This window comes from Choloepus didactylus, chromosome 19 (genome assembly GCF_015220235.1).
Source record: "Choloepus didactylus isolate mChoDid1 chromosome 19, mChoDid1.pri, whole genome shotgun sequence".
NCBI lineage: Eukaryota > Metazoa > Chordata > Mammalia > Pilosa > Megalonychidae > Choloepus > Choloepus didactylus.
This window is the reverse complement of record NC_051325.1, coordinates 37,111,467-37,125,831: the sequence shown is the minus strand read 5'-3', so window position 1 is coordinate 37,125,831 and position 14,365 is coordinate 37,111,467. Positions and strand designations below refer to the sequence as shown.

The following is a 14,365-nucleotide window of genomic DNA, read 5'->3' as shown; positions in this document are numbered from 1 at the left end:
TGTGCTCTGTTGTTGTTCACCCTGCCACCTACTAAGTGCTTGGTGTTGGATACAGAGAGCAATGCCATTCCAGAAGGAGCTACAGAGCACCCACTGTGTGCTCTGTTGTTTAACCTGCCACCTACTTTGTGCTCGGTGTTGGCCACTGTGCTCAAGGCACTGTACTTGTATTCAGCTGGCATGCATGGATACAGCATTCTGGATGATAAGGCACTGAAATACCTGCACATAGGCTGAAAAATAGCTGTTGTCTCAAGCTCCCCCACCCCCACCCCATCCTTTCCTTCCGACTCTATAGACGTCTCCAGGGTCGTTACAAGCTCTGAATACTGCCCCCTAGCTGTACTTATACTGCCTCCCCAGCTCCTTATTCTAATTGTAACCATGTGCTCAGTTGTCCCTCCCTCCCTCGACTATTCCTCACTCTCCTCAAGATCAGGAGCCTCCACCTCATCTCTGGAAGCCCAAGGGCCTGGCACATAGTGGGCTTCCATAAATGGTTGAACCCTTGCTGTTAGGCACTGCTGGAGTTTTGAAAGAAATGAAAGAAATGGTTTCTTCCCCAAGTAGCTCACAAAACACACAGAAAGGTTAAACACACACTAAAGCTATTTCAAACCGGAAGCAATGATAGAAGGAGGTAAAATAAAAATGGCCACACACTGCTCACCCAGCAAAACACCCCCTTCCTTGGCTGGCATGTGGCTAGCAGTGCTTACCCTTGGGACTTCATGGGGAGGGGGACAGGCTCTTGTCTTGCACTATCCAATGTGGTGGCCATGAGTCACACCTGGCTACTAAGAACTTGAAATGTGGCCAGTACAAATTCAGACGTACAATAAATGTAAAATACACACAGGATTTTGAAAACTTAGCATAAAAAAATGTAAAATATCTCATTAACAATTTCTTTCTATTACAAGTTTGAATGATAATATTTTAGATATACTGGACCAAACAAAATATATTAATAAAATTAATTTCATCCTCTTTTTTGCTGTTTTTAATCTGTAGCTACATGAACACTTTAATTACATATGTTCCTTGTATTTCTTTTGGACTTATCTAGTAGGTCCTTAGCTCCCATATAAAAGGGGATCTAAACTAACATCAGGGATAGAAACATTAGCTCAGAGACAAGTAATGGCTTAGATGAGAATCCCACAAAATGTTGAGAACCTTGGAGACCATCTGCCCACAGGAGTCAAACAGGTTTCACTCCACATCAATTGATGGTGACTACCTGGAGCAATGTATTGAAAATAGATTCTCTGAGGTGGGAATCCAGGCTCAGCAGAAAAGATAGGTGATCGATTGGTGATGTCTGCCACAGATAGAGGATTGGAGTAATGCCACATATATCGTATACTTGCCATCCCTCCTTCAGTCCTCCTCTTCATTTTAGATAAGCACACAGAAGTCCAGAGTGGTTGAGTTTGCCAAAGGTCACACAGCTAGCAACGGAATCTGCGAGGCTGCAGAGGAGAGGGATGGGGAGAGAGGCATTCCTCACCTCCACCCACCTGTACTTTCCTCATCTTCCTGCCTGCTGGGGTTCAGAGCCATAACCTGCACGGTCACAGAATTCCGAGAGACAGTGCCACCGCTGCGCCCCGGAGGCCACACCTTGTGGGTCTGCATGTGTTTCTTGACGTTAGACTTCTGGGCAAAGGCCCGGCCACAGGCAATGCACTGGAAAGGCTTCTCACCTGTGTGGCTGTGGGAGACAAGGCTTGTCAGCATCAGAGCAGGAGTTCAGAATCGCCAGGATGATGCAAACTGAGCATCCAGGTGCTGCTGGCAACCACTCTGACACCACAAGGATAAGCCTTCATGGTGAGGAATGCAGACAAAAGAGATGAACGGGAGTTGGGCTTTTGATGACACTGCTAAGCTGATGAATCAACCAGCCCAGGAGCAGACCTTCTCTGTCGCCATCTCATACAGTGAGATAATGCATTTCCTAATTGTTTAAACCCATTTAAATGGGGGTTTCTGTTATTTGCAGGAGAAAACATCCTTGCTTATATAGCACAGCACTTATATCATTCTTTAATATTTTTCTTCAAAACAACTCACATTTTAAGAACTTAAAGTAATTTTTAAAAGGAAGCTTCCTATTATAATTATTTTTTTAAGGAATATATTTTTAATTCAATTTTATTGAGATATATTCACATACCATGCAGTCATACAAAATGTACATTCAATTGTTCACAGTACCATTATATAGTTGTGCATTCATCACCAAAATTAATTTTTGAACATTTTCATTACCACACACACAAAAATAATAAGAGTAAAAATTAAACTGAAAAAGAACAATTAAAGAAAAAAGAACACTGGGTGCCCTTTTTTTTTTGCCCCCATTTTTCTACTCATCCATCCCTACACTGGACAGAGGGGCCTATTATTATTGAACATGGAAAACCACTTGTCATAAATAAAAAGTAACTAAAACACAAATGCAGTAATCATAAAACAATGTTAAGATCCATAGCTGCATTGTCCAATACGGTAGACACAAGCCACATGGGACTACGTAAATTTAGTCCATTAAAGTGAAATAAAATTAGAAATTCAGTTCCTTATTCATACGAGACACATTCCAAGTGCTCATTAGCCATACAGGGTTAGCAAATACCTATTGGACAGTGCAGATTTGAGCATTTCCTTCATTGCAGAAAGTTCTATTGGACAGTGTTAGTCTAGACCAGTGGTTCTCCAACAGGGGTGATTTGGCAATGTCTGGAGTTTTAGTTGTCACAACTGGAGGGCGGGGTGCTACTGGCATCTAGAGGTCAGAGGCCAGGGATGCTGCTATACATCCTACAATGTACAGGACAACCCCTCACGGTAGAGAAATATCTGATTCCAAATGTCAATAGTGCCATGGTTGAGAAACCCTGGTCTAGGGAAAGCTGTTGCTGCCAAGGCTGGAACCCGAAGCTTGTAGCCTCTCTCTGTGTTATAAAAGGAGATTAGCAAGTGTGTAGGAGGTGTTAGAAGCAGACTAGAACCAAGTTTGAGACTTTCTTCTTTGACTCTCCAAGGACTGAAAGGGGAAAAATTTGCTTACTATGTCTTTCAGAACTTTTCAACACCATATCCATGAGCCATCTAAAATCATCCCATGTAATTTAGGGTATCCCACGCTATGGGAAACACCAAACAAATCCACCCCATCCATTTTAAAGATGGAAAGACTGAGGCTCAGAGAGGTTCCTTGCATGTTCTTGGGACAAGAGTTATCATGGTTAACCCTGAAGGTCATAGTCACAGGGCATGGCAGCCCTTGAAGATCAACCCTTCCTGCAGAGGTGAAGGCTGAGGCACCCCCACATGCCTGCCAAGGCCCTAACCGCTCCAGTAAAGTGCACCTCCCACCACCCCTGCTCTGACCTTCCCCAGTGCAATGCACAAGCCCCATAGCTTTCAAAGATCCTGCCCACTGCTCCCGCCTGAGGACAGGAAAACCATTCTGAACTGGACTGCAGGTGTGAAGACCAGGACAGCATAGAAGGGCCTTGGCACCACCCAGGCTGAGCGGCTGAGAAAGGAACCTCACTTCCACTGCAGATGCACCCCCACCTCCCCCCAGCCAGGGCCACCATACCCGAGTACCTTCGGATGTGCTGCTGCAGGTCGAAGTTTTTGGTGAACAACTTGTCACAGTATGAGCACTTGAGTTTCTGAGCCTTTGGCTTCCCTGCAGCTGAGAGAGAAAATGGGAGGAGGGGGATGATGAGTGCAGCTGAGGGAGCCAAGGGCAGCCAGCAGTCACTCTACCCCTGGACCTGGGGCCGGACAGCCCACACCCTGGGAGGTCTGCGTCATTCAACAGTGTGGGAGAGCAGAACAAGTATCTCAGAGGCTCTCCTGTGCTCCAGGATAAAACCCAACCTTTCTGCCATGGCCTGCAGGGTCCTGCATTCGCTGCTACCTACTCACCAATTCTGTCCATCCATCCACAGTGGACACCTTGCTAATCCTTAAAAGTCCCCAAGCATGGTTCCACCTCAGGTCCTTTGTACGTGCTGTTCCCTCTCACCTGGAATACTTGTCCCTCAGATATCCACAAGCCTGCTTCCTTCTCATCCTCAGACATGCATTTTCTATGTAGATAGCATTATTTCCCAGCCCTTCCCCAGTTATTCTCAATCACTGTACCCTGTTAATCTCCTTTCTGTACTAATATCTAGTACAACCCATAAATATTTATTTATTCCGTTTCTCCTATTAAACTGTGAGTAATATGCAGGCAGAGAAATCACAAACCAAGATGCTGGATCCTGAGTGCTTCATACTGAGCCTGGCACACATTTGTGGAAGGAAGGGAGGAGGTCAGCTGACTGGAAAGCACCTGGAAACTTCCATATTTCTCTCCCCCTTCTGCTTTCTGATCCTCCCTCCCTCCAAAGGGATGGCAGACATTGCTGCTTGCCTGCCCAATATCCACTCTTCCCTTCTTCCTTCCTCACAAATTCCCTAAGTAATGGGAATAGCAATGCTCCTAGCTAAAAGAGATGTTTCCCAGCTTCCTTTGCAGTTAGGTATGGCCATATGACTAAGTTCTGACCAACGAGTTGCAAGCAAAAGTATCACACAGAACTTCTGGACAGAGCTAACATGGCTGGAAGGTACACCTTTTTGTTCTTCTGTTCTCCCTCTTTCTCACTGCTTGGAATATGGAACTGATGTCCGGAGCATTAGCAGCTATTTTAGATGATGAGGTATCCTGATAAAAGCCTTGGGATGGAAGAGCAGAAAGACAGAAGAAATGGAGGCGCTTGGTGATGAAAAAGTCATACCATCCTCAAACTGCCTGTCTCTGGCCTTACTTCACACAAGAGAGAAACAGAATTCTATCCTGTTTCAGTCACTGTTATTTTGGATTTCCTATCACACACAGCCAAACTTAATCCTAACTGCCATAAAGGAAATACCAGAACTAAGCAGACTGTGGAAAAGCCCATGCTGAGGGAAGACACCTAAGGCAGGCTGGGGTCCCACCTTCTGGAAGTCCACTGCCACCTTTGGCCCGTCGGGTCTTCAGCGTTGACGGGGAGTCAAAGGTGGCCACTGTGCCCCCAGTAGCGCTGGTCATGGGGGCAGTGGGGTTTGGTCCTTTAGGTTTGAATCCCTGTTTGCCCGGGCTGTACACTGGGGGAGTGGGGTACACTGGAGCCTCCACACACTGGTTTGGCACCTAGAAGGACAACACAGTCAGGGAAAGGACCCTGGGAGGGAGAGGTAGAGCCGCCCCAGCCAGAGGGTCCCCACTCTGGCCCTGGCTGATCTCAGCCACTCCCCACTTACCTCTACCATCCTAACCCCCTACCTGGCTCAGCCACCCTGGTTACTCTCAACACCCTTCAGATGCAGCTTTAAAGCCAGGCTGCATGGATTCAAATCCTGGCTCTGCCACTTATCAGCTAAGTGACCCTAGGCAAGATTCTTCATTTCTGTCTCAGTTTCCTCATCTATAAAATGAGACTAATCATAGTACCCCTCTCATAGGGTTGTTATGAGGATTAAATGAGTTAACATGTAAAGAGCTTAGAACAGTTACTGGTATATAATAAGCAAACAATAAATAGCAGTTATTATTATGGCCATTATTATTATTGTTATTATTAGTTTGCTAGCCAAGAGAACGAAGAGGTCAGTCAGCTCTGTGCGCTCACCAGCTATTACACTTCTTAACCACTAGATGCCACCCCAACAGGTTTCCAACACTGGTAATGGCCACTGAAGCAACAGGTAATTACCAAATGGTATCTGGGGCATTCAAACTTAGTTTTAAGCTTACATCACAACACTGAAACATTGTGAAGAATTCATTTATTCATTCATTCCTCATTCATTGGCCTTCATGGGCTAACCTATAAAAAATTTCATATCCTATCCTCTGCTTTATCTTTCTCCTTGGACTTGTCACTGTCTAATCAGTCTTTTACTGATTTATCTTGTCTATTATCTGTCTCGTTCCATTAAGGCAGGGATTTTTGTTCTGTTTTTATTCACTGCTCTATCCCCAAGCCTAGAGCAATGCTTGGCACGGCGGCGGGGGCGGTGGGGGGGGATGCCATAATTATTTGCTGAATGAATGACATGAGCATCTGCTATGGCACCAGTAGGCCCTCTGCGGGATCCTGTCGATCGGTCCTTGGTGCCACTCCTACACCTGCCCCTCTTCTCCCTTGAGATGTAGGGGCTGGTAAAGCAGGAACCAAAATGCCAGACTCCCTTGCCAGCAGTTTTTTTTTTTTAATTCAATTTTATTGAGATATATTCACGTCATACAGTCATCCACGGTGTACAATCAATTGTTCACAGGACGATTATATAGTTGCACATTCACCACCACAGTCAATTTTTGAACATTTTCATTACCACACACAATAAAGAATAAGAATAAAAGTTAAAGTACAAAAGAACATCCAAAACATCCCACACCCACATCCCTCCCTATTATTCATTTACCTTTTGTCCTCACTTTTCTATTCATCTGTCCATACAATGGATAAAGGGAGTGGGAACCACAAGGTTTTCACAATCACACAGGTACACAGTGTCAACTATATAGTTATACAATCGTTTTCAGGAATAAAGGCTACTGGGTTGCAGTTCAACAGTTTCAGGTATTTCCTTCTAGCTATTCTAATACACTAAAAACTAAAAAGGGATATCTATATAGTGCATAAGAATAACCTCCTGAATGACCTCTCGACTCTATTTGAGATCTCTCAGCCATTGAAACTTTATTTTGTTTCATTTCTCTTCCCCCTTTCAGTCCAAGAAGGCTTTCTCAATCCCACGACGCCAGGGCTGGACTCATCCCTGGGAGTCATGTCCCTCGTAGAGGGGAGGGCAGTGAGTTCACCTGCAGAGCTCCTTGCCAGCAGTTTTGCACACACCTTAGGTTCTGCCCATGAGAAGCACTGGCATGAGGTGTGGAAAGCAGCGAGAGGCAGAAACTGTTCTCTGGCAGTTGCGGAGGACGCAGCAGGCTTTGGCAGCTGTGAGTTGCTGAGTGGCTGGCTGGACTCCACGTTCCCCTCCCAATCACCAGCCTCAAGGGCCGTGGGGCAGTTTGTTCATCAGCCACAGAATCCCATGGTTTCCCCACCTCTGGGTGCAACAGGGCTCCTGGGTCACAACTTTGGCAGTGAACCTGAAAACCAGCAGTGCCTGCCGACCCCAACTTTTTCTCCTCCAGTCCTTCCATCAGCTTTGCCAGCACCTAACTTCCCATAGTAAATTGCTCTTCCAGATATTCCTAGAGTGGTTTCTATCTTCCTAACCAAACCTTGACCGTTACAGCACTTGATCAGTATTAGTCCCTTGTTCAAGCCTTTACAGAGCAATTGTGTGACTGCTCCTGGATTAGGCTGTTGCTATCCTCCTAACAGCGCTGCAAGGGGAGTTCCCGCCCCAGAGAAGAGGAAACGGAGGTCAGAGGACTCTATTTAAGACACCTGCTATAGACCACATGTTCTGCTAGGCGCTAAGGGTGCAAAGCTCTGCCTGAAGAAGCATCCTCAGAGCAGTGTGAAGGACAGCAGGCGAGAATGACCCTTGGACTGGCCAAAGTCCACGCGCTGCAGCATTCCCGCGTCCAGCGCCTATGTCCCACTGCCGTGGCCACCATGCCCGAGAGAAAGGCTGAAGGAGATGCTAAAGGAGGTAAAGCCAAGGTAAAGGACGAACCACAGAGAAGATCTGCAAGGTTGTCTGCTAAACCTGCTCCTCCAATGCCAGAACCCAAGCCTAAAAAGGCCCCTGAGAAGAAGGGAGAGAAGGTTCCCAAAGGGAAAAAGGGGGAAGCTGATGCTAGCAAGATGGAAGAAACCCTGCAGAAAACAGAGATACCAACACGGACCAGATGCAGAAAGGCGAAGGTGCTGGAGGTGCCGAGTGATGTGTGCGTTTTTGATAACTGTGTACTTCTGGCAACTGTACAGTTTGAAATACTAATTTTTATCAAGTTTTATTAAAATGCAGAATTTTGTTGTTGTTGTTTTTAAAAAGCTACCTTGTTAGCAAACAGAACACTTCATTGTTGTTTTTGGGGGAAGGGGCAAATGTCACTAATAGAATGTCTCCGCAGCTGGATTGATACGGGAGAAAACACGTTTCCTCTCTAGTTTTGAGAGACTTCCTCTTTACTCCCAGGAGAAGGGATTCCCTGATGCTGACACACATTAGCCACCTTGGCACAAATGCCTTGTGGTATTGAAAAAATAAATTCATTTTTATGTCCTCATGTTCCCTTCTCCCTCTCAGCCTTCAGCATAGACTTGACTCCCTTAAACCCAGAGACTTGTTGGGGCCTGACACCAAAAAATGGTTCCCAGAATGAGGCAATCTGGACTTGCCAGTGATGTCCCTGAGATGGCGTCCCTCAAAAGGGCAGTGAGTCCTTTATTAGACTGCAGATATTCAAACTGATAATTCTGATATTTTCATTTCATTTCCTGAAAATCAGGGCCAGTTCAAGAAAAGGTGTCAAATGACATGCTAAATGTGAAATGTCAACCCTCCCTCTAAACGTTCCCTGTTCAGAGCCTCAGATGAAGCCTTCAGCCGGTTTTACAGTGGCTTTCTGATTTTGGTAGTCCATTGGAGAAGGGAGTTTGAAATTGCTATATATTGTTAAGGATTGTCTGCCCATGTCCTGCCCAAAATACCATGGTTGCTTATGGAAAGTCTCTTTAATAAAGCTGGATACAGTTTGGCTTGGAAAATAAAAGAAGCAGCACCCTCCTCCACGTGGAAAATAAACAATGGCAGCTTCCCTGAACTGCCAACCCCTCCCCACCAGCTCACCATCATCCTCTCAGCATCCCACCAACCTAATTTTTTTCTCAATTCAACAAATTCCTTAAGGAAGCCTGTCCTATTCTTGCAGAGCTATAGCAAATCCCCTTACAGGTGTTCGTAACGGCAAGTGCCTTGCAGTGGAATTGTCTGGGTCCTCTTTACATGTAGATACTGTGTGACAGGTATGTCTGTAGGGCTGGATTCTCAGGTGAGTCTGGGCTAGTGTGACATCAAGTACAGGCAGGCTGTTCCTATAATAACCGTACTTTCTAGCATTGGGATCTTGGAAGGTTCTATGAACTCCTAGCTTTTTGAGAACACACAGCTTGTAGCTCAGAGCTCTTCAGAGGGGAGTTAATAAGCTAAATTGATTGCATTAACCTCCCCATATCCATGCCCTTCGTGGTGTGACTTTGCAGCTCCTCCTTGTGTCTTTTTCCCTATCCCTTGAATCTAAGCTAGCCTTGTGATCTCCTTTGGCCAACAAAAGTGACAGTGTTACAGTTCTATGCCTAACCCTCAAGAAGCTGTGAGAATTTCTGCTTGCGTTATTGCACTTCCACCACTGCCATGAGAACATTCTTGGGCCAACTTGCTAGATGATGAGAGACGTGGAGCAGACCTGAGACATCCACTTGTCCCAGCCTAGGCCATCCTGGAGCAGCCGACAGCGAGCCAACCTCCAGACATATGGGTGAGCCCAGTCAAGATCAGCAGAGCTGCCCAGCTGACCACTGTAAACACGTGAACAATAAACACTTTGCTGTATGCCACTGAGATTTTGTGATTTGTTACACAGCAATAACTAACTGATACGTCTAGCTTGTTAAAAAAGTATAAAAGACACTCAGGGAGATAATTTTTGGGAATTTCCTCTCCAAACGGCAGGCACTCCTCAACTGTTCTGAACATTACCTGAAGGCAGCTTGTATTTCTGCTATAACCTCTACTTCAGACCGCCTATCATGGTTTGTGTTTTACACTTATAGGTTGATGCTTTGACTAATGTCCTTCTCTCCCAAGATACAGTACACTTCACAAAGGCAGGGACTGGGTCTGGTTTTGCTCCCCACTGTATCTCCAGAACAATGTCTGACACAAAGTCAGTGCTCAGGAAAGGTCAAGGTTAACCATGATGACCATGACCAGTTCCTCCTCCGCCAAACCCCACCCCCAGCCTCTGCTCACCTCCAGGGACGGGTAGGGGTGCAACCCCAGTGCCTGGATCTCCACCGTTCCACTCCCAGCCAGGGGCGCAGTGCTGCTGTACACCTCCACCACACCAGTCCCACCAGGGTTGGGACGCCCAGGGGGGCCCAGGCTCTGGGGTGGGGGTGGGGGTGCCTGGGGAGGTGGGGGTGGGGGCAGTGGTGGAGGGGGTGGAGGAGGTGGTGGAGGCTGGGTGAGGTAGCCGGGCGCAGAATGCATGTTCAGGCTGCTCTGAAATCAGAAGAGAAAATTAAAGTGGCATAGCCTCCTGATACCTGCTGTCTTGTTTATCAAAATGAACAAGGACATTTGCCTTAGCCAGCCAGGTAGAAAGAACTCACAGGGCAGCTCAGAGGACCGGGCTGACAGGGGCAAGAAAACATAGCCATGGGAGAATGCAGGAGGTGTCAGACTGGTGCTGCTATCCCTCTCCTCTATGAAAGTTAGCAGAAAGGACCCAGCCTGTGCAGGAAGGACTCAACATGGCAGGCCTGATGTTACTATCTTTAGAAAGCCGCTTGCAGAACTGGCCCTTGACTAGCATCTGAGAACTTGGCTTTTGGCACATTCTCCACTCATTGATAAGGCTGTTTTGCACACCTGGGACACTGAATCAAGCTTGACTAGACTGTTTGCACAAACAATGTGATTTATGGTGAACACTTGCTTCCCTTCTGGGAGTCTGGGATTTCAGAAGTTGTGGCTGGCGGCCTATGTAGCCAATCCTCAATAAAAACCCTGGATTTTGGATCTTAAGCAAGCTACCCAGGGCAGAAACCCTGCACACATGTTGTTGCACTTCACTGCTGGAGGAAAATGCACGTTTTATGCAGTCTCTTCCCTCTCCCCCAGGAGGGAGGACTTAGGAAACCTGTGCCTGGATTCCTCCAGACTCCATCTGATGAGACTTTTTCCCTTGCTGGCCCTGCTCTGCATCTTTTCACTGTAATAAACCACAGCCATGAGTACCACTGCCTCTGGGTCCCGTGAGTCCTTCTAGAGAGTGACCTAATGTGTGGGTCATCTTGGCACTCCTGAAACATGGTCACTGACTTCAAGAAATTATTCTACAAAAATAATCAAACAGGTGAGCAAAGACATCTGTACACAGATGGTTACACCACTGATTTTTATAATAGCAAAATATGGAAATGACCTACATGTCCATCCACAGAAGCCTGACTAAATAAAAAGGGGTCCCATCCATTCAGTGGAATTCTTTGTGGCCTTTATATTGATGATGCTGATCAGTACTTCATAAAGGGTGCTCCTAATAATTGCTGCTCCTTGGGGAAAAGATTCTGTGGTCAGATGTTTGAAAAAAAATCTGGGCTGACAAAAATCAGAAGTATTTCTTTACTGCAACAAACACCCAGAGAAGTAGACTGCCTCCATCATAGGCTGATTTGACCAGAGGGCTTTTTTCTATTGGAAAATCCCAGGAGCCACTCTTCCGAGGAACATTTTAGGAAACACAGATGTAGAGTTCTAGGCACAGAGAATGACGTTAAATGAAAGGCAAAGTAAGAAAAGCAAGTTTAGGATTGGTGCATGTAGCATGACCCATTTATACAGACATGCATATTATAAATATATTTATATAAAAAGCTGTTTATATTTCTCTTAGCATTCAAAAGTCAGGAAAGCCAGAACAAAAATGTTGGTAGTGTTTCCTCTGGATAGAGGGATTATGGCTGACCTAATTATTTATTTATTTCCCCAACTGTTACTCTGAAAAATTTCAGACCTACAGAGAGGTTGTAAGAAGAGTACACTGAACATTCTTTTACAATTCACCTAATTCACCAACGGTTAACATTTTGCCACATCTGCATTCTCTCTGTAGACACGCACATACAAGTACATATATATTTGTGCTTTGCTGGGCCACTTGAGAGTTACAGATGTCAGGGCACTTTCTTCCTCAGTACTGTCCTCAGCTGGTATCTCCTAAGAACTAGACTTTCCCTTCTATAACCACAATTTGGTGATCAGGAAATTGAGTATCGTTACAGTATTATCTAAAGTATTCATTTCCTCGGTTGAGGAATTATGCCTTCATAGTTTTTCTTTCCAGAATCTAACCAAGAATTGCATGTTGCAGTTAGTTGCCATGTCTCTTTAATTTCTAGATTATGAATGATTTTTAAAATGATTTCATTTTTCCTATGTGTATTTTGTAATTTTTTCTATAATGTACATAAATCCCTTTTGTTAAAAGTAAAATAGGAGTCACAACAGCTGGACCGTGGCGGTAAAACCCCAAATCATGTTCTCGGTCCCAGCTGACTGTAGCAGCTTCCCCTACCCACAGCTGGGCAAGCCAAGGGGAGATGGGCACTCCCCCTCAGCGTGGGGCAGGGCTGGGACCAAGCCCCCCTCTTTCTAGAAGATTCTGAATCTGCAGGAGTCAACAGGCAGGCCTGGAATCAAGGCCCTGTAAGCAGCCCATCCCCTCCTCACCTGCACGGGCGTGGGGCCCTGGGGCATGGGCTGGTCCAGGGACGTGAAGGCCGACATGGCCGACATCAGCACCTCGTCGCTCACCAAGATGTTCCCCTGCACCAGGGTCTGGATCAGCGGGGACGGGGGCACCGTGATGTAGGTGGAGATCTGCCCAGCAAGAGACGAAGAGGTGGACGTGACTACAGCAGTGTAAGGAAGTGGAAGGCCCGGGTTCTGGAGTCCCACTGACCTGAACTCCCACCCCCACCCCCACCCCCTGCTGTTTCCCATGGCAGGACCTTGGGCAAGCCACCCCACCTCTCCCACCCAATGAGGAGAATAAGTCACACACCCCTGTAAGACACATATCCCATGACCCAGAATAGTTCCTTGCTGGTATCTGTCCTAGAGAAACACCTGCACATGCCCAAGGGAACACCATGAACGAGGTATTGCATACAGCCCTTCCTGTGATAGTGAAAACCAGAAATAACCTGAGTGCCCGTAAGAGGAGAATGGAGCCAAAATAATGCAATATAGTTGTGGCACGGAATACTAGGTAGCAGGCAAAAAAAATACTACATGAAAAAGCAAACTGCATAATAATAGGTAAGTTACACACTCTTATTTTTTTAAAACTTAAAATAAGAATACCATATAATTCCTGTGGGTACTTATATAAATATGTGCAAGTATCTGAAAAGGTTGAGAAGGATACCCATCAACAGTCACCTGGGGGGCAGGGAGGAAGGGTGCCAAAAGGGCCTTTATTTGTAACATTCTAACTTATGAAAAAGAAAAAGGGAAAGAGGTATTATTTGCACATGTGGAAATTAACAATAAAATAATAATATTGCTCTTGGGGTATGGCAAGGATGAAAGGCAGATGTCATAAGAAAGTGCCAAACGTGCAGACTGCTCCACTCAGTAAATGGAAAGGGTGCTTGGCTTGTTTTGCTTCATCCGCAGGTCCTTGGCATCTTCCTAGGCCTCCCACCTCTGAGGGATTTCTGGGGACAGCAGTGCCCGGGCCCCAGAACAACACAGAGTCCCTGTTCTGAGACAGGATGTCCTCAGCCAAGCAGGCCAGGGAAATGGCTCAGGTTACAGCCAAGGAAAGCGATGCAGAACCCGGCTCATTCATATTTTTACGGTGCCGCATCTGTCGGGCTGAGATGAACAATGGGGAATTACACCGCTTTCATCCAAGCCACTGTGGCAGGAGGATCCGTGTTCGCTCGTGACTGACTGTATCCTCAAGTTTCCTTGTCCAGGACTGGAGGGGCTTCCCTCTCTCTTTTTCTCGAAAACAAAAAGGGGGGTCATATTTTCTGCTAACAAAACTCATAATCAAGGAATGGGAAAAATAATTCTGTCCTATCTTACACCTTATTTTTGTACCATTCTTTCCAAATAGTCTTAGATAACCTTCACTGCATCCCTTCCTCAGTAATATTTTTTTCCTGTTTACAGATGAGGAAATGGAATTTGCAAAAGATAATCAGTGAATGGGCTGGTTGGCCTCCCTGAAGGGCAAAAAGCAGTTTACCAGGTGGGCTGTGAGGGGACATTTACCCTATTATAAATGGGGTAGGGGGATGTTCCCATACCTATTGACATTCACATACAGACACTCAGTTAAAAGCTAGTATTTGCAATTACAGAAAATTAGAAACAACCTAAACATTACTAATTGCCTTCAAAGCAAGAGGAGACAATTTTTACTGTTCACACTGTGTTAATATTTGAATCAGGAACGAGGTAGAGATACGAACCTTCAAGGAAAGAAGGCCACAATATCTCATTAAGTGAATAAAGTCAGTTGGGGAACAGTATATATAGTATGATCCTACTTCTGTCAAAAGGAAAAAAAACTACGTTTGTG

At 45.8% G+C, this 14,365-nt stretch overlaps 1 protein-coding gene across 2 annotated transcripts in view; it reads right to left on the bottom strand.

Annotated features, from left to right (window-relative positions):
- ZNF341 (zinc finger protein 341) overlaps nt 1-14,365 on the bottom strand; it is a 47,090-nt gene that overhangs the window by 21,846 nt on the left and 10,879 nt on the right. For both annotated transcript variants that reach the window (XM_037811882.1, XM_037811883.1), the window contains 5 exons: nt 12,499-12,648; nt 10,015-10,266; nt 5,014-5,209; nt 3,625-3,715; nt 1,524-1,717 (listed from right to left, as the gene is read on the bottom strand). In XM_037811882.1, coding sequence (XP_037667810.1) covers nt 1,524-1,717; nt 3,625-3,715; nt 5,014-5,209; nt 10,015-10,266; nt 12,499-12,648 — 883 coding nt within the window. The remainder of the gene's footprint in view (nt 1-1,523; nt 1,718-3,624; nt 3,716-5,013; nt 5,210-10,014; nt 10,267-12,498; nt 12,649-14,365) is intronic.